The sequence below is a fragment of the Anoplolepis gracilipes genome, chromosome 15 (genome assembly GCF_047496725.1).
Source record: "Anoplolepis gracilipes chromosome 15, ASM4749672v1, whole genome shotgun sequence".
In the NCBI taxonomy this organism is placed as follows: domain Eukaryota; kingdom Metazoa; phylum Arthropoda; class Insecta; order Hymenoptera; family Formicidae; genus Anoplolepis; species Anoplolepis gracilipes.
The window spans coordinates 4783865-4810636 of NC_132984.1; the positions used below are offsets into that span (position 1 = coordinate 4783865).

Here is a 26772-nt window from a genome sequence, read left to right on the forward strand (position 1 = left end):
TTTATTACATTTCAGTTTGTAAATTATGTTTAATACAACAATGCTTAGTCATAGATAACGATGCAACTATTTGGAAAAAATATGTTACTCGCTGTTAAACTTTAACGTTTAATTTTATAATTCTTTGCCATGTTTATTCCAGGAGTATTTTTTTATTGTAATTTTATGTAACTATTTTTCAAATTCTAGATAAACACTTTGCTAATGTGTAACGCTACTTATTATTACAAACAGTTATCATTTAAATAAATTTTTAGCAAAAGACGGTTTATTTTTTTAATTTTCCTCCTTTTTGATAAAAATTGACTTTAAAAGGTTTAACGATTTATACAACCACATATGTGGCGGATATGTTTTCATTGCAGTTGTTTACCATTTATTTATAGTGTGTGCCCTGATGTAACGCATTTTACTATTATTCCGGAGCTTTTATACGACGACACATGTGCGAGAGGTAATCAGCGTTTTAATCAGAATTTTAATATTCGACATCGGTGTAATTAATAACTGCACGTAATTGACGGCTATACACAAGCGAAGCAACAGTTCGCCCGAAAATGCACGCTTGTGCGTCATCGCCAATATGCATTATTAATAAACAATGGAAAATACGCGTCATAATTAATATGATGAAATCATCGGCGAAAATGCGGCGTGCCGTGGAAACGCATCAGTCGTAAATTTTATAATGTACATCAAATTTGCGATATAGACAAATAAAGGGTAACAAAGGGAAGAATTAAATAAAAAGTTCTTGCTCATTACCAGGTTCATATTTGCATTCACGCATTTTGCAAAATTATTGCAGATATTATATTACATAAAGCTTAGAATATTTTCATATATCTTTCTATTTTTTCAATCACACTTTATTACAAAAAAGAATTGAATTTATATTTATACTTTGTCAGATATATTTATATTTTTATATATAAATGTAATTCTGTAAATTTTTTATTTGAAAAAATAAGTGCCTTTTCAGAATTTATAAAATTGTTCCATTATATAACTCTCATTATATAACTTTTTTTTATTATTGTATAAATCGAATAAAATATTGGTAAGAATATTTTTATATTGTTTATATAATTAATCTATTTATTAATTTATTAATCTATTAATGTATTAATATATTAATCTAATTTTACGTAGTTTATACAATATATTATTAGTCTATATAATATATATTATTGTCTATAATTATTATATCTAAAAAGATTAAAAATTCCTAATTGTATTTCACAATAATATAAAATAAAACTAATTGTAAAAAAGTTAAAATTTTAAATTATCTTAATTGTATTAATGTCATTAATCTTTATATAGATATAGATATAACGTCATTAGTTCTTAATATACATGGCAATTCAATTTTCGCACCGTTTTAATATACAATTCATTTTATGACAACTATCGTTGTGTCTCGCATAGGGTGAGCTTTAAGCTAGCGCTCTCTATCCTTCTTCTTGCAACAAAGATAGAAGCGCTAGCGCCGAAGGCAGCCACGTTAGTTGCATCATTTGACGCGAGTCGCGGTGGTCACTTGACACTTGGCACGCGTGTCGTCGGTCTGATAGTTTGACATTTTTTTATCCGTCCCAGACAGAATTCCACATACGAACGAATATTGAGAGCAATGAGTTTAGTGACGAGCAATCGTCTCGGAGTACCTATTCGCTTGCACGATCGCGATTGATATCTACACTTTCGGTTACCGGCGTACGTTGATTCGCGAGCATATCGATATTTATCATGGAATAACCACGCGCAATTCATGATAAGGGCCTCGAGTGCTAAATAATATATGAAAAAAATATTAGAGACGCATCGAAAAGAGCAGAGAGACTGGCTCGTGATGGTAAACCGTGCCGCAAATAATTTCGCTTCATATTTCACATAAAGGACTCGACTGCCATATTTGTTACGTCATCGTCGCGAAGTCGCGGTGGGTCAGTGATGTCGGTGGCGTCGGTTGGTGTCGTCGCGTTATCGATTCGTGATCATATAGTTGCATCATTCGACGACGAGTGGCGCAGATCGTAAGTCCCGAATAAAGTCACTAGATACTGACTTTAGTCCCGAAGTTAAAGGCGAGCGATTTTTTCGATGTGTTGACAGATATAGTGATATCTTTTGAGCCACTTAAACTTAACGGATTCGTGCGATTGCCATCAATGTGTATCTTGATTATATTCAGTCGAATTTCTAATCGCGTTAATGTTTGTAGAAGAACGTCATTCTCTCTGATATCGTGGGGTTTGTCCGCTACAAGAAAAACATTCTCGAAAGTTTATCATCGTTCTACGATCATCTTTAATATTTAACGGAAGTCAAGAGTGTCGAATATAGCAAAAACGCGAGTGGACGAAAGTAATATCAGAAACGTCATTCCTGTGGTAAGTGTCGCGAATATCTTCGAATAATGTCGGGAGTGTCGAATCTAGCGACGGACAATCGTCTCGATTTACCCATTGGATTACGCGATCGCGTCTACCGCGATTATTTATAATCGGCGTCCGTCGCTTCGCGTGTGTCAGTATCGCGAAACGTCATTCGTCAAACACGTGTTCCGCGCAACCTGTGACAAGTGCCGCGAATATCTTCGCGTATGATGATTGTCGGGAGTGTCGAATCTAGCGATGGACAATCGTCTCGATTTACCCATTGGATTACGCGATCGCGTCTACCGCGATTATTTATAATCGGCGTCTGTCGCTTCGCGTGTGTCAGTATCGCGAAACGTCATTCGTCAAACACGTGTTTCGCGCAACCTGTGACAAGTGCCGCGAATATCTTCGCGTATGATGATTGTCGGGAGTGTCGAATCTAGCGATGGACAATCGTCTCGATTTACCCATTGGATTACGCGATCGCGTCTACCGCGATTATTTATAATCGGCGTCCGTCGCTTCGCGTGTGTCAGTATCGCGAAACGTCATTCGTCAAACACGTGTTCCGCGCAACCTGTGACAAGTGCCGCGAATATCTTCGCGTATGATGATTGTCGGGAGTGTCGAATCTAGCGATGGACAATCGTCTCGATTTACCCATTGGATTACGCGATCGCGTCTACCGCGATTATTTATAATCGGCGTCTGTCGCTTCGCGTGTGTCAGTATCGCGAAACGTCATTCGTCAAACACGTGTTTCGCGCAACCTGTGACAAGTGCCGCGAATATCTTCGCGTATGATGATTGTCGGGAGTGTCGAATCTAGCGATGGACAATCGTCTCGATTTACCCATTGGATTACGCGATCGCGTCTACCGCGATTATTTATAATCGGCGTCCGTCGCTTCGCGTGTGTCAGTATCGCGAAACGTCATTCGTCAAACACGTGTTTCGCGCAACCTGTGACAAGTGCCGCAAATATCTTCGCGTATGATGATTGTCGGGAGTGTCGAATCTAGCGATGGACAATCGTCTCGATTTACCCATTGGATTACGCGATCGCGTCTACCGCGATTATTTATAATCGGCGTCCGTCGCTTCGCGTGTGTCAGTATCGCGAAACGTTATTCATCAAACACGTGTTTCGCGCAACCTGTGACAAGTGCCGCGAATATCTTCGCGTATGATGATTGTCGGGAGTGTCGAATCTAGCGATGGACAATCGTCTCGATTTACCCTTTGGATTACGCGATCGCGTCTACCGCGATTATTTATAATCGGCGTCTGTCGCTTCGCGTGTGTCAGTATCGCGAAACGTCATTCGTCAAACACGTGTTTCGCGCAACCTGTGACAAGTGCCGCGAATATCTTCGCGTATGATGATTGTCGGGAGTGTCGAATCTAGCGATGGACAATCGTCTCGATTTACCCATTGGATTACGCGATCGCGTCTACCGCGATTATTTATAATCGGCGTCCGTCGCTTCGCGTGTGTCAGTATCGCGAAACGTCATTCGTCAAACACGTGTTCCGCGCAACCTGTGACAAGTGCCGCGAATATCTTCGCGTATGATGATTGTCGGGAGTGTCGAATCTAGCGATGGACAATCGTCTCGATTTACCCTTTGGATTACGCGATCGCGTCTACCGCGATTATTTATAATCGGCGTCCGTCGCTTCGCGTGTGTCAGTATCGCGAAACGTCATTCGTCAAACACGTGTTCCGCGCAACCTGTGACAAGTGCCGCGAATATCTTCGCGTGTGATGATTATCGGGAGTGTCGAATCTAGCGATGGACAATCGTCTCGATTTACCCATTGGATTACGCGATCGCGTCTACCGCGATTATTTATAATCGGCGTCCGTCGCTTCGCGTGTGTCTGTGTTTGTCGCGAGATACCATTCTCCAAACACATGTTTCATGTAATGCACGAATGTACGAGTAATCAAGTGTGTTTCGCATTATCCGCAAGTGTGATCCGCGAGTAGTGCAACGTATCAAGTACCATCGAGGAATTGCTCTAATGGATTATTTGGAACGAAGGGTTGCCGCCTACGACGAGGGGTGAGTATTGACACATATCTTTTAGTATTGTTGAATTTTTTTCACGCGCAATGTGAAATTTTTTAATCTATAGGTACTCTTTACTTCGTTATTATAATATTACATAATATTTTTTTACTATAAAATTTTATAATTTACAATTGTTGTCATAGTTGTGGAAATTGATCATCGCGGAAGAAAGCAACAATAAACTTTGGGATTTTCATAAAAGAGAGAATTGTTAATATATATTTAAATATTAATCTAACATTTTTTAAAAGTGGATTTGAAAAAACTTTTTATCTTGTATTGTTAATCGCGTTTTTTCGTCCAGAACTGTTTTTAAAATCCAATCAGTTTGTAAACCACCAACTATTTCTCGTCCCTTATTAAAAGAAGGTCCGTTAATTTAGGCTGATAGGGCAAAGGGCAAGAACATAATGGCGGCTTTATAATAGCCTTTAGTAAGAAAGAAATTGCGGGGGTTATCGGTTAAACGAGTTGGATTTAAGAAGCTCCGTGATTTGCCGGCCGAAAGAAATTTAATTATCGGTAGGTGGAAACAATAACCACGCGGCTTTAGTTTTGCGGGAAGAGAGAGGTGCGAGAGAGAGAGAGATCTTTGATCTACCGCAATTTTTCTTAGGGACGAAAAAAATCAAGATCCGAGGAGAAGTTTGAAAAAGTCTAAATTAATTTTTCTGGCGTTCGCGGCCTTCATCGGATGCGAGGGAAAATTTAATTATTCTTAATTAATTCGCAAAGCCCATGCATTACTCCGGGTTACTCCGTTAAAGGCGGCAGGGGGGAGAGGGGAAAGAGGGTCGAAAGACCCGAGGGTTGAAGGACCCTTTGAGAAGACGACAAGGGCGTCGTGAACGACGGTCCGACCGACCACGCGACGTTCTCGCGTGAATTATGCCGCTATTATGAGGTAAATGATTGCACCTGTGCTCCTTTCAGTTGCAGGCGGTATAATTAAGAAGGATTCATTAAGAAAGCGATTAGAACACGTTGGACAAGAAGTCGATCCGCCCTAAATTCGTACAAGTAATCGCTGGCAGTAAGAAACACGCCGTCAGTTTCCGGGAACTCGAAGATGCACGAATGTGCATATGTACGGAAAAGCAATCCAATTAATTTCTGCCGTCTCTGTCTAATTAAAATAAAAAGAGAGGGAATTATTGAGAGAGAAGAAATTAAGAATGAGGAGAGATGTTTTACACAATTGTTTTTTTAGATTAATTTCTCTTTGAATAACAATTCGTTCGCATCATTTTTTGATATCATCTCTTTTATAAATTCTTCAAATAAAACTAATTTAAATTGAATTAATTTTTGCTTTCGTCTAATTTTAAATAAAAGATCTGGAAAAAAGAATAATTAAAAATAAAGAGATATTTTACGAAGTTGAATAACAATTCTTTCTTATCATTTTTTTATATAAGTTTTGAAATTTTTTAAAACTAATTTAAATTTAATTTATTTTTGCTTCCATCTAATTGAAATAAACGTTTCGAAAGTATAAAGAATTAAGAATAAAGACATTTTACAATTTTTTCAGATTAATTTTGCCTTTAAATAGCAATTTTTTCTCATCATTTTCTGTACAAAATATGACTTTTTTTATAGATGCCATAAAAAAATCGGGAAAATTAAATTATCTTTTTTTTCCATCTTTGCTTATTATTCGTGAATTATATTTATGACCAGCTTGCGTTACATTCACGTCCAGTTCATGATCGGATCATGCGCATGACGGCAGACACGGAAATTGAAATCCGGAAGTACAGAACGGACGAGGGGTCGGCAGGACGGAGGAGACGAATTAGTGTTCTGCTCGAGAGGTCGCGAGCGATAGCAGAGAATTATTGCTTAGCAACGAAGGACAGAATCGATGTTGCCAGTAGTGACAAGTCCGATTACGGCCGCCACGTTGCTTGCACCGGAAATATGTTTGCGCGTTTCTAATCGATTACAATCTCAGTTAATTGTACCGTTGTGAGAATGCAATAGCTGGTGCGACTCAAACAAACTAAATACCTTCAAATATCTCAAGATTTAATCTATACAAGGATCTTAAATTTGTGTTTCGTAAACCTTCGAGAGTATTTGGAGAAATCTAAATTCTAGTCTTGAAATATATATATTTTATTCAGATATTTATGATAAATATTTGCACCATTTAATTTTAAGAAATATTATAAAATATTTTATATACCTGTGCATTAAAAAACATCATGAAAGTTATATTTGACATATTATTATCAAATATAGATTAAGTATTTATATAATATTTATAAGTAAAAAAAAGAAATATTTATCATAAATATCTACAATCTATTAAATCTAAGATTACAAAATATTTATGAAATTAAATATTATATACATATTTATTTAAAATATATAAATATTTATAAAATATTGTAAAAAATATTTATATAAAATATTCAAATAATTGTGATAAATATTTTGTATATATTTTATAAATATTGTATCCTGTCTGAGCAACAATATTCAAATGACAGGCTGGCTGTTGAGATTTTTCGAAATAGATGAATGAGCTTTCCACTTCGAAACTGTAACCGTAAAACGTGTAATTTCTTCGGGGAGGGGGCGCAAAAAATTGAGAATCGATTTGTACGTAGAATCAACAATAACGTCTCTTCGTGTTTCATGACGGATTTGACGAGGATGACGAGCCAGGAGAATACGAAACAGGCTGATCTATACTGTCAGGTCAATGCGCTGTACACGCGCTATTGGTAGCTTCACGGATAATTAATTACTTTAGCGGCGCGAGGATGTGATCCTTTGCGCATGAAAGGATGCCATTACGCTCATTAGCCGCCGCTAATTTGCGCAAAATCATTCGGAAACTATCCCTGCTATCCTTGCGCGAGATTCACGACGGGGATACATCCCCCACCCCCCCTCCGAAGAGGGAGGTCTGGCGGCAGCACCGAGTGTCCGGGGTGAAATGTAGTTGTCTTTGCGCTTCTCGGTGTGTGTCGAGGGAAAATTCGCCTTTGCAACAGAGAATAGTTCTCCTTAATTAAAGTAGTTTCACTCGTTCAATTAAAATAGTTCTGCTTCAGTGCGTCACTTGTGGATGTATCACTGGTTTCGTCCCTTCAACTACATCTTATGTCTGAGGGAGGTTTAGAATCTCAATTTGTGGCTTTCCGCATCGAATTTGCCACCTTAGATTAGATTTCGCGGTTTCGAGGAGCTAAATTTAATTTTTATCACCGTAAATCTTACGTACATTATTTTCTAATCGAGAAAATATATTCTCTCACTAAAATAAATAAGGCAAGCCTTTTATATTTTATTCGTTAACTTTAATTTAATATTTTATTTATAATATATTATTTTATTTTATTAACAATATTAGTAATAAGAATCTTTTATTTTTTATTTATTATAAAGCCTATTTATTAACAATATGTTGATAAACAATAAACAATAAATAAGGCAAGCCTTTTATATTTTATTCGTTAACTTTAATTTAATATTTTATTTATATTATATTATTTTATTTTATTAACAATATTAATAATAAGAATCTTTTATTTTTTATCTATTCTAAAGCCTATTTATTAACAATATGTTGATAAACAATAAACAATAAATAAGGCAAGCCTTTTATATTTTATTTTTTAACTTTAATTGAATATTTTATTTATATTATATTATTTTATTTTATTAATAATATTAATAATAAAAATCTTCTTTTATTGTTTATTTATTATAAAGTCTATTTATTAACAATATGTCGATAAACAATAAACAAAAACCTCATTTAATAATGCAGACAAAGATTCTTTTCATTCATTTTTATCCTGTATAAATCCAATTTTTAATCAATTTTAAAAAATTGTATTGTTTTGAGGGGATTAAAAAAATGTTTTATTTGAAATTTGAATTTTAATAAATCTTATGCAACCATTTCAAAATTTTTAATTAAATTGGAATTATATGGAAGCGTTCTCTATTTTCTGAAAACTCTTGGCAAGATTAATTGGATTAACAAATCAGCAAGAAGCTATGACAAGCAATCTGGAGATGGAAAGTAGCAATAAATCTAGCGAAGTTAACAAGTCTGTCAGACCTCACTTAGCTGCGGCGTATTTTGCTTATATCGGCCGGAATATAACGCAACACAACAGTCCATCTGGCAAGCCTTAATTACCATTTATATTCCCGGGGCTTGCGCAGTTTTGCGGAGGCGACGTAAAATTACAACATCGGGGGCTAGAGAATCTCGGCTTTCATTAAAAGATAATTAAATCAGCAGCGAATCGATCCTCTCTGTTTTATCCTGCCGTCTCCTGTTCGCGAAACTTCCTGAATTATGCAGCGAGGCAAGACGGGAACGTCGACTTTAAAATTGTATCGTGAAACAGTCCAGAGTTCCCGGAGAAATGATCCTAGATATTCTTTCTTATTATACTGTCCTTTCGAGATGAGCAGCCGGCAAAGGAAACCTTTCGAGCCGCTCAGGTATTTTAATCTCTCTGATGTAAAATTAAATACAGCAATATTCTCTTACATCAGCGGAAAATTTCGTTTGCCCTCGTTTAATTTTTAATTTGCGGGACATTTGGTTCGCACAAGGAAGTAGTAACGTCCTTTATTTAGATGCGAGCAAAACGGGAGAATGCTAGATTAATATTTAATAATTTTCAAAGCTACAGAAAGAGAAAAATTAAATATAATTCGAATTAACTTCAGTCACAGAAAAGTATTTCTTATTTTATAAGATTATTATTATTTATTACTAATTTTACACAAAGATCTTTATATAAAATATTGTATAAAAAATATATATATATATATATATATACAAATATATAAAAAATATTATATTAAATACATTGTTCAGATATGCACATGTGCACGATTTATATCGGTTGTCTCAATCGCGATGTCGCGCGGTATAATAAATGGCAGTCTCACTTGGAGACGATGACCTTCGTTATCCGACGTAATTAATAAAACGACTAAACGGAGCCGCACTCGGGCGTCATTAATCACAGCGACGAGAGCTATTAGTAATGCCTTTTCGGTCCGGAAGTTGAGCGAATGCGCACTCCGCACTCGTGACGTTCTCTTTCATTGAAAGGGGGAAGGATGTGCACAAGGATCGCGCGATTTCCCTCGGCTTGCCGCATTAAATTTCCTGTCGTTCCCCTTCGAGAGAGCTACAGCGCCGGGTATATAATGTTGCAAAGTTATTTCTCCCGTGAAATATATCTGAAAATTATTTTTGTCCACGCACGTCGCCAAAATCTTCTATCTATGAAGAAAAATATATAATCATTTTAAATTTTAACAATGTTATAATTTTATTTTAATATTATAATAGTCATCTCAAGAATGTAATGTCAACTTGATTTTATTAAAATAATTTTTTTTGTTTTAAATATTGTGCGTTTATTTGTTTAACCAACATTTTTTTTCTCTATTTCTTCATGAAATTGATTTTATGAAATAATAAAAACGTATATTTTTCTTAGGTTTAGGATTACAGTTAAAATAAAAGATAAATATTTACTATTAAAATTGTCTTAAAGAATTTTAATGCATTATTTATGCAGTTATTATTTATTTATTCAGTACTTACTGTTATTTCTGATATCTTTAAAATATGCGCTGCTAATTAATATTGTATTACTTTATTATATTACTTTAATTAAATGAATATATAAATTTGTATTACTTTGTTATATGCATTACATTAATTAATTAAATAAATTTTATAACTTATCAAATTTCAGTAGTGAGACTACTTATTTTTTATTTTCACTCTATATTAAATGCCTTGGAAACAATTTGTATTCGTTTCGTAACGCAATTTAATCTCATTTCAAGATTTACATAAAGATTTACGAGAATAAAGATATTCTCAAAACAAGAAGTTTTCTTTCCGCGCTCTCTCGAATTATTCGAGATTTATTCGATCAATTATTTTTTTAGAAATTCGACTCGATCTTCGGTTGTACAATCGTCTCTCAATTATATCGATATTTATTAAACCGCGATTTCTCGAGAAATCTCAAGACACTTTAATCTTCCACGCGAGACGAACAAATCATTTTCCGAGCTGTACTCTCGCCTAAAAAAAGAAAAAAAAGAGAAGATACACACACACACACACACACACACACACACACACACATTCTTTGCCGGAGATGATACTTGTGAAAGGGGGTGAGTGAGGGGAGTCTTATTCCAAAGTATTCCGAGAGTTGAAACAAATTCCGCGAACTTGGTGGATTCGATTATTAGTTCGCGCCTCGAAAACTCATCGCCTTTCTCATCTCCCTCTTTCCTCGCCCCCTCCCCTTGCTCCTCTTCCGCTTCCGCCATACGTTCGATACTGGGCTTTACCTATCGTCGTCGGAATTGTGAGTGCAGGCGGCCGTGTAATTGCGAGTCTTCCAAGGAAAACGGAAACTTTGGCCGAACGGAAACCTCCCCCCGAAATTCAGCTGGGCGTGAGAGAGCGGGCAGAAGTGCCGACGACATGGCGTGCATTAACCGGATTCGAACTTTCGATAGAAATTTCCATTACGTATAAGAATCCGGGAGACAATACCCTCGCGCCCCGAAGAAAACGTATCCCCTTCTCCTCCTCCCCCCTCGCCCTTACGAAGGGGCGAGGGGGAGGAATGTCGCCCCGGGGGAAGAGTACTTTCCGGAGGACCCGATCATCTCGAACGCACACAGTTCGTGATTCGAAATTATTACTTCGCAAGCTGTTATCGAGCAGGAAGTTGGTCCGCTAGACATTAGCTTAATCGCCGACTATTATAATTACCGATAAATAGAGGACTGAGAAATAATTGCAATAATATATAACTTCTCCGTGCGTTTTGTAACTTTAGATGTGGACGAGGTGGATGTTTGACATTACGTAATAAAGGAAGCAATTATGCAGTCAGATCACATCGGGCAAATTAAATATGCACGATAAAATCACGAATAAACTTATTTAATATTAAATTAGCATTTACTGAAAATCTGAAATAAATTTTCACCTGCAATGTAAATTCCTTTTTTTTTTTTGTAAAACATTTGTCTATTTTTTTTTATATGTTTATATTTATTCATATTATAATGTTATAAATAACTATAAATATATAATATCATATATTTATTATTATTTAAAAATTAATATATTTATTAAAATATATGGAAACATATTAGCATAATAAATAAACAAATAAATATATATATATATACAATTTAACTAACAAAATTACAAATAAACAAATTTAACAAACTTAAATACATTAGAGAATAATTCTAACAATCTGGGATAAATGCTAGACAGGATTTACGGATCTATTCTCACGAGAGTTTGCACCATAATTTCGCGAAACTTTACGTAGCTTGTAATGGCGGGGAGATTTTCAGCAAGCAATTTTGGGGCGCGTGTCAGTGGCGCGCGTTGGAAAAATGAAAAATATTTGATAAATCTTCTCGTGTCACCCTCTTGAGTTTCCAGCCGCCGAGGCTGTCGTCGAAGACCGTGGCAGGTACACGCAATATGTTTCTTTGCTGTTGCGCCTCCTTCATCTTCAACCCTTTTTATTGCCCGTCGCCCGGCCTCTTTTTTCGTCGTTCGCTCTCATATCTCTCGCCGAACTTTCTCTTTCTGCCTTTCGTTCCCTCACGGCATTTCGAGGAGAACCATTTTATGTCTCCGTGTATGTCGAGCGGAGTGAATGGTGTTTCAATAATCGTATATCATTGAATTTTCTCTCTCGCAGAAATGGAAAATCTCTCGCCCTTCTCTCTCTCTCTCTCTCTCTCTCTCTCTCTCTCTCTCTCTCTCCGCAACCTGTTTCGCGCCTTTCGATATCCCGAGATCGGAAATTGAACAGCAAATGTGACAAGGTCGTGTTGTCCCAAAAGTACATAATAAACAAAAATATCCTTAATATTAATAAAAATGATTAAAATGTGTCAAACACAATGGATCAGGAGACTCTATAAAGTTCTTTATAGAATATTTTCTGTGCGAAGACACAAAAAAATTAATATCCAATTAAAACGTATACCCTTCAATTAACGCGATCATTATTTTATGTACAACATATGTTGTAATTTTCTGGAAAGATTTTACAATCCTAAATTTTAACAATATTATAAATTAATTTTAATTTTATAATAATCACTTAAAAAATATAATATAATTATCTGAATTTTGTTACAATAATTTTTCAGTTTTAAATTTTAACAATATTATATAATTTTATTTTATATTTCAAGAATATAATATTACTTTAATTGTACTACAATAATTTTTTTAGTTTGAATATATACTATTTCATCATCTAATTTTTTCCTTTATTCATAAAAGTTATTTTTCAACAATAAGAATTTTTTTCTTTCTGGTAGAGAAATATATTAAATATCTTCAAGCAATTTGTATTCGATTAGTACTATCTTATTTCAAGATTTACATATCAAGAATAAAGATATTTCCAAAACAAGAATAATGTTCTTTCTGTACACAATTTAAACCAAAACATTATCATAATAAAATTACGATAATAATATATTCCCGAAATAACTATTATAATATTAAAATAAAATTATATATAATATTGTGTGTTGAAATTTAAGATTATAAAATCTTTAGAAGAAAATTACATATATATATATATATATATATATATATATATATATATATATATTGTTGCTTTTATATTGTAAACAATAATTAAATGTTAATTAAAGTTTTAACTTGACACTAATTTTTGTCTTGTGTATACACTATCTTTGTAAAAGTAGCCTTGCTGTTATCTAATAATTATACCCATCGTGACTCGACCTAACTAGAATATTGTTCTTGTTTGGCAGACTATATATAACGTTAGTCGGGTTGAAAGCTCTATAATTCGCACAATTCCGAGAAAGTTCGATTTCAGACAGCCATGTATATACGTAAAGGTCAATGACATCTATTTCTGGCCGAGTCATAATTTATCACTCAGGAAGCCTTCCACAATTTGGGCGCAAAAGTTCCCTCAAACTTAGATTAGCGATTCAATTTGGGACGCCAGTGAATCATCTTAAAAATCAGGACTTCACGTAACGAACAAAACGTCTGGCGTCGCGTCGGCCTTTTCTGTTCTTCGACTTTTCCATTCTTTCTCTCGCTTTACAGATTTCCGCGCGTTATTCATTCAACGCGGCCAGCAAAGGATTACTTCATCTGCTAATGTTCATCTAAAATTCCGTCATTTTTCCCTCGAAAACGTTGACGCGAATATATCGCGTTCATTATATGCACAAAAATAATTTAGTCGACTTAAAAAGTATGTTTTTAGAAATGATATTTGCTAGAAATAAAAAAAAATACATTCCCATAGTATCCGTACAAAAAAATGTTAATATTTATTTTATACTTAATATTTCATGTCCAACATAATGATTGAAATTACTTTAAATAATAACGTAAGAAAAAAAAATATACATATATATATGTAATTTTATATAAATATATATATATGTAATTTTACAATCTCATTATAATTTTAAAATCTTCTCGTACTAAAAATTATATATTTTACTCTAAAAATATTCCGAGGTTCAATTTTAAAAATAAAAATCTGAAATTTTTATAGCCTTCCAAAGTTTGCAGATCTTGTTACTCGAGAGGAGCAAATTAAAAATTGCAAAGAAATTCTTTATTCGAATATTCTGAAAAGTCTGAAGGGACTCGAGACTTCTATACGTTACAAGGGTGAATATACAGTTCTGTGCAGAATCGCGTTACGAAATTTTTCCCTTGGGATAAAGTGTCGAACAGCATATCGTCTCTCTAGTCGTGACTCCAGAACGCGAAGAATGTATGCTCGACATATAAAGAAGTTTCGATGCTTCATCGATCGATCTTATTGCACTTTCTTTTAGCGCAGTTCGTTTCGAGGTGCGAACAAGAGAATGTTTGGCATTTTGTGCTTAGTATCTCGTCGAATCTGTCTTCTCGAGCGGATATTTTCAAATTAAAATTCGCTTCTATCGCGCGACAAGTATCTTTCAAATTATTTATTATTTAAAATTATATTATTAAACTAATTCTATTATTTATCATATTATTAATTATAATCTTACTATATAATATTATTATATATATATATATATATATATATATATATATATATATATGTTATCATATATTATTAATTATACGATTTACTAATTTTAATATCAATTAATTGTTATTTATTAATTAATCATTACTGTGCGTGTGATAAATAGTTGCAATAGTTTGTACTTACCCATGGCAGGTGCGTAGATGTTGAGGTAAAGACAGTCCTCGCTCTGGTTACGCAGATGAGGCAGCAATCTCTTCAGATACTCTAGTCTTCCCTTAGGCATCCGCTCGAGCGCTTCCTGCTCGTTTGCGATGTCCGGCAGCTTTTGGGGACAGACCGGACCCACCGAGTCCGATAATCTGCAGAGGAAATCGGAAATCGTTCGTGCGTTACAACTAACCGAACCGGTCAAACTTTAGTATTAGGAATGGAATACGCAAGGCGTTCAATAAAGATGAACATTGGTCGATGAGAATAAATTTCAAGGCGCAAATTGAGGGGTCTTTATCTTGCAATAAATGATTTTTCTATAAAAGAAGATCTTCCTTCTCATTAATTTTGTAATATATATATATATATATACTATATAATATATATAACATTATTATACCGATAATAATTAAAATAATATAATATAAAATATTTTAAATAATAATATTATATCGAAAAAATTATTTACTAACTTTGCTACAATTTTATCTGTTTTATTGGGTCTTGTGTTTATTAATGATAAATTAATTTACTATTATTACACACATATACTATTCTTTGTAAAAAAAAAAAAAAAAAAAAAAAAATAAAGATTTTTCAGAAATTATACGAGATCATGAGCGACTCTAGTGGCAATATAACATCGGCATTCGAAAGATTCGTCAAGGAATATCTTGGCGTAATTTCAGAATGTTGTATATCTCGCGATACTCCCGGACACTTCGAGTTACGAAGACTGCGTGGCATCCGAAGCATTCCGGGAGGATCGTGCTTGTTATAAAATTGAAAAGAGTAGATACCCTGACTCTTAAACTGCAAGAAAGTCATAGACGCGATCAATCTCGCAGAGCTACCAAAGGAACCAAAAATTGATCAGCCTTTTACGTAACTTTCCGCATAACTCGTCATAAACTCGTCGGCGACTTTGAAAGTAAACTTTGGAATTTCAGGTAAACGGCACGCATTCGCGTATAGTGATTTATTTACCCGAGAGAGAAAATTAATGGGAAAGCAAACGTAATATTCCGAGTAATTCTTTCGCGTGTCAACCTTTCATATTGAATCGAAGCACTAGAGTCATCTGATCCGTCTTTCTTTTGAATAAAATAATTGCTGTATCGTATATTTTTCTGCGACGATGAAATGTGAGTAAAGTTTTATGATTGTCAGAAATTAATATTAAAATTTATTATAATTACTATTTTATATATATAATAATTTAAATAAAATTGCTTAAATAGTACTAATTAATTTTATATATAATATTTTATTAAAACAATTTTATTTAAATTAATAAAACTAATTTTTTATAAATAATGTTATATATAATAATATAATATCATTATATTGAGAAATTATATACAGAGGGTGACTTAAAGTTTCTGAATTTTCTTTCAAGGGAAGATTCTCCGGAGACTAATGTTCTCTCTAAATAATATTATATAAAATCAATATTAATTTAAAAAAAAATATTAAAAATTACCAAAATTATATAACGATATTAAAAAAAAAAAAAAAGAAATTACCTGACTCCCTCCCAAGGACTCGGCGCTCTCGTCGGGGAAAAACGGTTGCTGCCGACGGGCGGTGTGGCGTACGGTATCCCGAGGTAGACGTCGATGGGCTTGAGGACCTTGGCGTACTCGAAGGACCTCGTGACACCCTGCACCTCGCCGTAGCGGGTCTGGACGATCCGCGGGTTGAGCTTGCTCTTGATGGTGAGCGAGAGGGCGGGCGGCAGGGCGATCAGGCAAACGAGGACCGGGAAGAGTTCCATCTTGCTGTTACCCTCCTCTCCTCTTGGCCTCCTCCCCTCGCCCCCTCTAACCGCAACCGATCACGCCCGACACCACGATCTATGGATCACCTCCGCGACCTCCCGCGACGATCGTCTCTCATTTACGCCCGCGCGATTAATCGCGACGCCGTCGAGTTTCCGCCCGAGTCCCGGTGAATCTATCTGGAAATAATTGCACCGACCATAGATCCTTCATTATCGATTAAACGTACTGCACGATTCTTTCATTTTCGAAATTATCTGCTCGTGTTATTAATAATGAAATTTATTTGCTGCTGCGGGAGATAATCTTTTTAACAAAATCATTGGAAACCTTAAAATAACTTTAAACTATCCGATTAATATATAATATTTTTAATTTATTTTACTTTATATCATTATATAATTTTATTTACAACATAAAAGTAATATTATATCTTTGTGTATTTATATGTACATCTTTATTAACATATAACATGTTTTTATTTAATATAATAATTTTCTCTCTTTTTCGACATTAAATATTTCATGTAATAAATAAATGAATAATATAATAACAATAATAAAATAAATTGTTATTATGTCAAAAATATATTTAATACATACATAGAAGAGAAATATATTTTATCGTACGATTACATTATTACTGACATGTTTCCTAATTAAATACTTATGTAAAGTTGAAGTAAATCGAGCAGTAAACAAAAATACGGGCAATGATATATAAGAAGAAAAAACAACAATGTTGTAATTTTGCGTTAATAATTGTTAATTAATACCGATTCGAGATTGTTGCAACCAGCAAAGTTACAATAAATAGTGCTGCACTTTATTCCGCTTATTCACGATTGCTCGCTCGATCGCATCAATTAATTTCGTGTTTTTGTTAGTTTTAATTTCCACGACACAGCGGTTTTCTCTCTCTCTCTCTCTATATATATATATATATATATATATATATATATGTATCGATTTGGTGGCGGTATTTATTTAACGTGACTGTTCAATTAACTATATCAATATTTAATTAATATGCGCGGTTGCAGCAATCGGAAAATGACAATGATATTTAATAAAGAAAGAAGCAAAGTAATCGAATATACATCTCAATAGGCGGCGAGTAATCGATATTCTGGGGATTGGCTACCCTGGAGGATACGTGATCGTAAACGACACCCTTTATGGGTCCTTCGATTACTGACGATTTCTAATCTCGCGACAGAAAGCTTCATGTCTCTCTGATAGGAGGATAAAGTAAAATAGCCGAAGGGAAATAGCGACAAGAGAGGAGCAAAGGCGAGACAGATAAGAGCCGGATGAGTAGGGAGAAGTTACAGACTTCGATAAGCGCGTGGAAACATCTATAGAAGTCATATACTTCGGTCGTATTTTCACGGAATCAACTCTATATCCTGAGGTAAACTAATTAATCTACCATTATTGCGAAATCTCTGCTCAATATTTTTATATGTATATATACTTGAAATAATATTATATTTAATATTATTATATATTTAATTTTATTTAATCGTTCAAATAATATACTCAAATAATTTGACGCTTAAACATTTGTTACCTGGTTTAAAATATAGAATAAAAAAATCATGTAATATTTCTCTCATTTTTAGCATCTCGATAAATAAAAAATCAATTCTGACTAAAATTTTAAATTAATAAGAAATAAAATTCTTATATTATATTATTACTACTTTTTAGTATCAGTCGGGAAGGAACGGGCGTTAAAAAATTAAAAAAAAAAAAAATTTGGCACTTTGTCAGCGCCAAATCGAGGAAATAAGTTGCGACATTGACGTATACATAAAGAGCAGAAATCAAAAAATTACTCACGTCCCGTTGCGATTATCGTGAGTCTTGAATTCGAATTACGCGATAAGATTACGGAGAGAGCCGAAGTTTCCACGAGCTGGGATAGAGAGCAAGGACATACGAACGGTGGTTGCAAAGAGACCGGGGGGTATGGAAAGGGGGAATAGTTGGGGGGGAAGGTTGAGAGGGAACGCTAGAAGGGGATAGGGGATAAGTGAGTGCACTCGTACGTGGAGCCATTATGGAAATCAGTACTTATCGGTCTGGCGAGGAGAAGGAAATTCAACGGCGCCCACGTTTTCCTCGTGAGCCACGTGGTGGAGAAAAAAAGGAGATAAGCTGTTTCGGCCCCGTCACTCTCTCGCCCGGATAATTTCTCTTCCTTATCAATGATGCGACCTCGTCGCGGCTAATCCATCTCGTCGATTTAAAGGCGGGGCAAAAATTCTTCTCGAAAAAAAAAAAAAAAAAAAGGAAAGGAGATCTCTCAAAAACGCGGCATCAGAAATAAAAAATTAAATTAAAAAAGAGGCGATTATTTATTCCTTTATCAATTTGATATGTAAAATCAATTTTAAATCGCGGTATCGTTCGAAGATTAAATTTTCAATTTTGCGACAAAAATTTCACTGCCTTTTGGGAAAACAATTTCAGCTTTAATTAATGATTGAATCGTGCATTTTATCGATTAATTTTATTTAATGTGTAATTAATTTTATTTTATGTAATTTATATAATAATTAAAACTTACCATTTGTGCGAATCATGACTTTGATTAGGCCTTTCGTCTCTGTGGGACTCTTTCGGGATTGTCAAACTATAGACGAAGACTACACACACACACACTCAATTCAGAATGTCTTCTGACATTTCTATTTAATATGCTTGCTCGTTAGAAACAATTAATTGCTAATCGCTGATAACGAGATATCAATGTCGTTATCATTATACGTCTGGAACGGACCATCTGCAAATCATAATTTGCGAAATTTCTGTACTGCATCCTCCGCTTCTCCTCGATTGTTTCGTGCAACTAATTACGTGATTACTTTTCTTTCGTGGTAATTAGTTTAATTTGTAATCAATTCTCGTCACTTTTTGAATGTTGCTCGCAGTGTCCTGAAACATAAAAGAAACGGACATAATTAATTTCTGAAAACACAAGCGAGATTGTATTTTACAAAACATTTCACGACATGGCTTTTCAAAATTTCTATTTAAGCTTGAAAAACAGCTACATTTATTTATCTGGTTACAATTTTTTGTCCAGAAATATTATAAAGTTGTGTAGTGTTTTTCTTATTTAAATTATATTACAGAATAAAATAGATTATAAAATTAACAAATAAAAGTGGTAACTACATTTCTTACTGTATTTAATTATATTATTATTTTATATTATTATACGTCATTATAGAGAGTGAAAAGAATAATCTGATAGCAATAATATACAAGATTATTTCTATCAGATTATGACAATCATATGGCAATTAATTAGATTACCAAACGAGATTATTAATAAATTAGTTAAATTATCGAATTAGTTGAGAATATTGTATATATATATATATATATATATATATATATATATATATATATATATATATATATAAATATAACTCATTGTCGCTGTTTGTCAATAATTAACTAATTAATTCTCAAATAGATTGCTTGCATAATTTAGCTGGCAATTCAAAATCAAAATTGCACAAATTGTACATTCGTACTTATAAATATATAAGTGTGAATATATATTAAGGACTATCTAATTTTTCTAAAATAAAGTACGAAAAAAATGTTGTTCTACACATTTTTAACTTATTTTTTTTTTCACAAAAAAAATGACCTTTTTTTTCGCTAAAGATAAGTAAATACTCGCACGCAGAAAATGAAAGACTTTTGAAGAGAGCCCTAACTAAAATGATAATTGAAAACAGTACATTCTAAAAGGACTTATTTATGAGTTTTTACTTTACAGACACAAACTTGCTTGATTCCTTTCAATTTAGTACTCTGCAGAGCCAGTTATGTTCTACTTTATTTAACTCATCTTAATTGCAAATTGAACCTAAATTCACCTTCATTAATTCATTGCATCTTAAAGTAACTTTGCATTATCAATTCTCATTATTTAGTCCCTCGAACCTTTCTTTCTCCTCTATCTCTCTCTCTCTCTCTCTCTCTCTCTCTCCCTCCCTCCCTCTCTCTTTCTGTTTCTTTCCTTCACTATCTCATTTTTATAATTCATGCTTATGCTCTTGCTTTCTTTTTATCTCTGTGATCTCTGTTCTCTTTGTTCTTTTTTTTTTTCATGTATATTATAATGTACTGGCATGAAGTGTTAAACCTATCATTTAATTAGGAAAAGAGAAGGAAAAATGAGGAGAAAGAAAATTTGAGAAAATCTTGCTCCAATTTTTCAAACAATAAAAATTATTTTTCAAAAAATATAAATTATTGCCACTAAAGTTTAAATCAAAATAAATAATTATAACATTTATAATCTTTAAACTTGTATATCTGTTTAATATTTTCGGTTTTCTTTCAATTTCTCTAGCTTCCTATATTTATATTATATATTTTCATTATAATATCATTATAATATTAAAATATTAAAAATAATAATACATTATTATATTAATAAAAATTGATTAATTTCTTAATTAATAAAATCATAAATTACTTTTTATATAAATATTTATACAAATATTCATCAAAGTATATTTAATAAAAAATAAAGAAAAAATGAAACCGATCGTGTCTCTTATGACGCGCAAATTTGCTTCCATGGATATTTGCCAGCTTACAAGTCGCGTCGATCTCGCGAATAGGAAGCTAAAATTCGATGTTACACTGGATGACTGTTCTAGGAACGGTCAACTCTTCCCGTAAGGGTGGCCGGCGGTCGAGTATTTCAACGATAGCTGAATGCCACCAGCGTCTGGACAGTGCTGGGAACAATTATTGCTACTTGGCAAACTCAAATAGTCTCCGGTCGGCAGATACCGTTCTCGCCAACTTCTCGGGGGTTGTATATACATAAACCTTGACTACCGGTCGCATAAGTCGGGAATACCCGGACCGTGCAATGTCCGAGAATCCTGCGGACTCTCGCGTTGCGTATATCCCGGCCAACTGTACTCGAGACGACGAATAAACTGGCACTATGCGGCTCGGTTAACGACACCGTTCTCTGGATAATTCGCGCGAGGATGCAAATCGTCGGTTTCAACGATTCGCGGATACGGGGAAAGGGGGGGAGGTAAGAATCTAGCCGAGATTTAATCTTATTGTTCGCGAAAACTGCGCAAATCGCGTTAATTTAATTTAATAACTCGGGTAATTGCTTTTTGAATTGCGAGTCAACGATTCTGTATTTTAACACGGAGATTTTAGACGTAAAACAGCTTAAGGATTTGGAAGTAGGAGGCTTTTACTCTTTAAGACGGATTAGTGAATGTAAAGACTTTTTTTTTGCCTAAATTAATTCCTCGAGAGGCCTCCGGTTTCCTTTTTTTGGGAATTAAATTAAAGGAAACACAAGATTCTTCTTTTCTATCATATATGCACTCATTTATGGCTATAAATATAAAATTTTATATATCTACGACATTTATCAAAGTATAATTATTATTCATTGACATAAAATATTATTTTATTCATATATATGTTAATTCATATTTATTTATTTTGAAAAAAAATGTTTAATTTATTTCTATTATTCTTTTTTTCTAATTATATACATTTTTACTTTAACAGTAAACAATGTTTATGATAAATGTTTATACATATTTTTACCATTTATTTGTTTAATATTATATACATTTTTATACATATTTTATATGCAGTAAAAAAATATTATAAAAACTGTATTTGATATAATCAAATCTGACATAATTAAAATATATCATTAAAATATTAATTTAATTTAGTTAATTAAAGTTAATTAAAATTTAGTTAAAATATAAATTAAATATTCGATGTATTATCGAGGATCAATAATAAAAATAAATATTTATAGTAATATTTTATAAATATTTCTTAAACGGCTGGAATAATTGATGATAAATTTTTAAAATCTATTTAACAAGATTACAAAAATATATAAATATTTAAAAAATATTGAAATAATCATTACAAACACTTTGTGCACATATATATTTCATAAATATTGCATGCTGTCAAGATACTTGACAGGTGATTTTTGTTCTTCGCAACTTGGTTCGCGACACTAGATGGTCCAGCTAGAATAGCAGGTGCGTCCCGGTGCAGCTGAAAGAGAATGCACCGCGACAGGATGACAGGCGCAGGAAGAAGACACGGGGGCGGTGGTGTGTGCGAGCATCGGAAAGCTATTCACGAGAGCCGGCGTGCTTTCTTACGAGATTGACAGGCAGGAAAGAGGGAGCGCGCGCGCGCGCGCGTGTTTCTCGCGGAGCCACACGCAACACACACCTCTCTCTCTCTTTCTCTCTCTACCAACGGAAGAACTCTATTTCCGCCATATTTCTCGCACAATGCCGCGAAATTGACTAGCCAGAAAGCGGCGTCTCGTGCCTCTGACGCCGGCAAAGAGAGGACCCAAGGGGCCATCGCGCCATCGGTTGGTTCCACCTCTGTTCTCCCCCCCCCCCGCCCCCCCTGATCGATCGAAGGTGAATCGCTAGAACGCTCCCAGCGAGCGTGTATACAAATGCACCCCCGTAAATGTAGTTGCCTTGCGGCGATTTATCGAAAATTCCGTCTATGTCTCACCGTTGGACTGGCTCCTTCTCCGTAGGATATTCTATATAGTTTTAATTATTCTAAAATTCCTTCCGATAAACGTTATGTAAATTATGTAAAGTAATAATTAATTATGTAAATTGATGGTTCTAATTAAAGTTGTAATTAATTAAAATTAATTGTAAATAATTCAATTTATAATCGATGACTGTGTTATATAAATTGTGTTAAGTTAACCAAGTTGAAAGCAATTAAGAATTAATGAATAATAAAATTATTAAATATATTCGTTTTATTCGTTTCGAGTCATCGCAAAGAAAATCGAGGAACTAAACGGGCGTAAGAGTGAATGAATTTGATAGACGCAAATGGAAATTTATTCGGCGAAAATTATTACAGTTAATTAGAATACAATCAATCCAGATTAATATGTTTACTTTTATTAATAAAATTGCATTCTTAGTGCAAACTAAAATTTTAATTTTTTAATCCAGAATTAAGATCTGGATCCAGGATTTTCTCTCTCTCTCTCTCTCTCTGCATTTAAGTACTGTCAGATCGCGGAATAAATTCTAAAACTGAATAACAGTTAACTTTTGGAAGCTTAAACCAGTTTCACGATGCAACGCATTCAGCGGAATCCTCAAGACAAGGCAGTTTCATTTTCGCAGAAAGACGCAGAGACGGCACGTTAATTTCCGCATGAAACATTCGCGGGGAATTCTGGGAGGTCGCCAAAGCGTGCGTATAAATAATGCGGGTTAAATGAAAAATTCCCTCAGGACGGAGGCGAAATTCCGTCCTCTCTTCCCGAGACTAAACGAAATCCTCGGCAAGCGCAAGCTTTTTCGAAAGCGCGACGCAGCTGCGGCTGCGTCCGCGAATTCTCTTCATAACCCTCTCAGGTTCCCTTCCGTGTGTTTCCATCCCTCTCAGCTTTCTTTCCCCTTCCTTCTCCATCCTACTTTTCTTCCCACTCGCTTTCCACGGTGTACTGAACGAAGACAAATAACCCGTGGGTTGTTTGTTGCGCCATGGTCATTTCTACAGGAAAGGGAACGTCGGAAGACCACCCAGGAGCTTCCCGAGTGACCCTTCAAGAAAAAGAGAGAGAGAGAGAGAGAGAGAAAGAGAGTTGGGTAAAAGCTGACGTTATATAGAGTTATAGATCGGTATTATTACGAGAAATAATAATGGATAGTGCAAGAGAGGAACGCACGAGTGAAAATATTAGACGGAGAAAGATTATGAAAGTTGAAAGTGGAATAAAAGTGTGAAAATGTCGTAAGAAAAAAATTTCTTTAAAACGTGTACGTTCAGGGACTCTTGGAAGAATTGTAATTAATTGACGTCTGAGAGCACGTGTAATAATTCAACAAGTAATAATTCGATAAGGGGAAGAATTACACAAATGTCGTTAAAGTTGTGAAACTTTTAAATAGTAAAAGAGTTATATTTTTTTTTAAATTACTGTTAGTATTATTATTATTTAATTAAATTTTATAATTTAATTTTTCATATTTTGAAAATATAATAAGTCAATAGGGGAGAGAATTATATAAATTTAGAGATATAAAACTTTTATTATATGACAAAAAAGTTGTTGTTAATATTATTATTGTATAAAAAATATAATAATAAATTATAATTTCATTATAATTTATTATTATTATTATATTTTGATTTTATTATCTAATATTTTTCAATAATTTTAAAATATAATAATTAAATAGAGGAAATAATTATACAAATTGAAATCTTATTAACATGTAATAAATCAGGAATTTAATATCGAATCCTTTTCTTCCAAATATATTTAGAGAACAGGCACAAAGTATAGGGGGAACACACGGTCCAAACGTTCTAAGAGCCAACAAAGTTCGAGTTTGAAAATCCTATTTAAGGTCTTAAAGACGCAAATTTCCTCCCAATGCCCTATACAACACAGGGCGCGATTTACCGTAAATACCGAAGGATTCACGTAAGTTTGTTAGCGCACGGAAAGTTTGCAGGAGGGAGGGATAAGTACCCTTCTACGCGGAGAGAAAGAGCGAGAGAGAGTCTCTAAGCGACGATAGAAGGTACTTCTAACCAGCCAATGACTATACGGCCGCAACATTTTCCAGAGAGAGAGGGAGAGAGAGAGAGAGAGAGAGAGAGAAAGCCTCTCCTCTCTCTCTCTGTGTCTAAGCCCACCGAATCCAATTCGCGGAACAATAAGGACGAACTTAGCCGGGGCTCTCTTGTCTCGCGAAAACCCGAAATGGATGCCGAGAGGATATTATCCTCCTTCAATTTTCCCTCCCCTCGATCCCCTCCCCCCTCTCCCCCCTCCATCGGTGGCTTCTTTTCGCGCCCTCGTCAGAGACGAGATTACTTCGCGGTGAAGGACGAGGATCCTCCGTCCTCGGGGGTTACTTCCGGAGAGAGGGTGCGGTACCGCTTGATCCCCCGACTTTCTGGCCAATTGTTCGCAGGCTCCACAGCTGATCGAATCGACGGTACAAATGCGACGCCGATTGAAAGCGAGCCGTGTCAATTCTTCTATTCCGGGTATTTTTTTATCTTTTTTTTTTTTTTTTTTTTTTTCGTCCATTGCAGAGCAAAATCACTCCGCTATCAGAGCTAACTTTATTGCAATTTTTGGAATAAATCGACGAAACAGAAGGCTTTCGGAGATGGGGAATAGGACGACGACGTGACAGGAATTTATCTGCTCGTCAGGACCGCCGGACTGGATGGTCCTATTTATTTGGCTTGGCCATGAAAAATGTCCAGCTGACCCTTCCGCGCGCATCCCCAGTTTAATCCACGCCGTCCCAATTAAACTGTCGCGTGATATTAATCTACCACTTGTTTGCACCTACGTCGGTGAATACAACTTTCAAATAGAATTGACGAGCAATCCCGAGCTATTTTTTACAATTTGTCACGCCGATGACAGCGAGCACATCACGCTCTAGAGGCAAATTATTTTATGATTTTAAAATTGATGTGTGATAAATTCCAATCTGTATATATACGGTCAAACAATTATAATTGTCGTTTAATGATCAATTTATAATCCCAATTTTTTTTCTAAATTAAAAATTTTTACATTTTAATATACACGTCACATTTAAATCTAAAAAAAAGAATAAATAAATTTCTGAAATAAAAGTTTTTCAAGTAATATAATTTTATAGACAAGAGTTGAATTGGTTACTTTAAATTTACATTTTAAATTTAATTTATTTAAAGCAGCTGTTTTTCCAATCAATTGATTTTCATTAAATATTTTCCACCTAAGCATTTGTTGAAAATTAATAGCCGGATAGAATTAATTCTCCGCGTTGTATAAAGAATATACGTATATATATATATATATATATATATATATATATATATATATATATATATATATATATATATTTGCGCAAACGAATGATTTACTAATTAATATCGCGTAATCGCGAGGAATTATCAAATATAGAAGAATCCGTATGTATATTTGATGCACTCACTACACACGGCGTAGAGAGAGAGAGAGGGTACATGTGCACTTTGTACATAGAATTTCGTTGGAAATCCGTGTGCGGATTCAAATCGCGAACAATTCTGCAGCTTTGCTTCTGTCAGCCATTATCTGGGTCGAGCCACGATTAGATCCGGGAAGCGGGATATCTACGGACGGCGGTATC

At 34.3% G+C, this 26772-nt stretch overlaps 1 protein-coding gene across 1 annotated transcript in view; it reads right to left on the reverse strand.

The window, feature by feature from the left end:
* The window catches only part of Nlg-4 (neuroligin 4), a 263720-nt gene that overhangs the window by 179935 nt on the left and 57013 nt on the right, over positions 1–26772 (reverse strand). The window contains exons 2-4 of the mRNA XM_072907336.1: positions 19119–19486; positions 16290–16723; positions 14737–14912 (exon numbers count right to left, since the gene is read on the reverse strand). Of these exons, the coding sequence (XP_072763437.1) occupies positions 14737–14912; positions 16290–16540 (427 nt within the window). The 5' untranslated portion in view covers positions 16541–16723; positions 19119–19486. The remainder of the gene's footprint in view (positions 1–14736; positions 14913–16289; positions 16724–19118; positions 19487–26772) is intronic.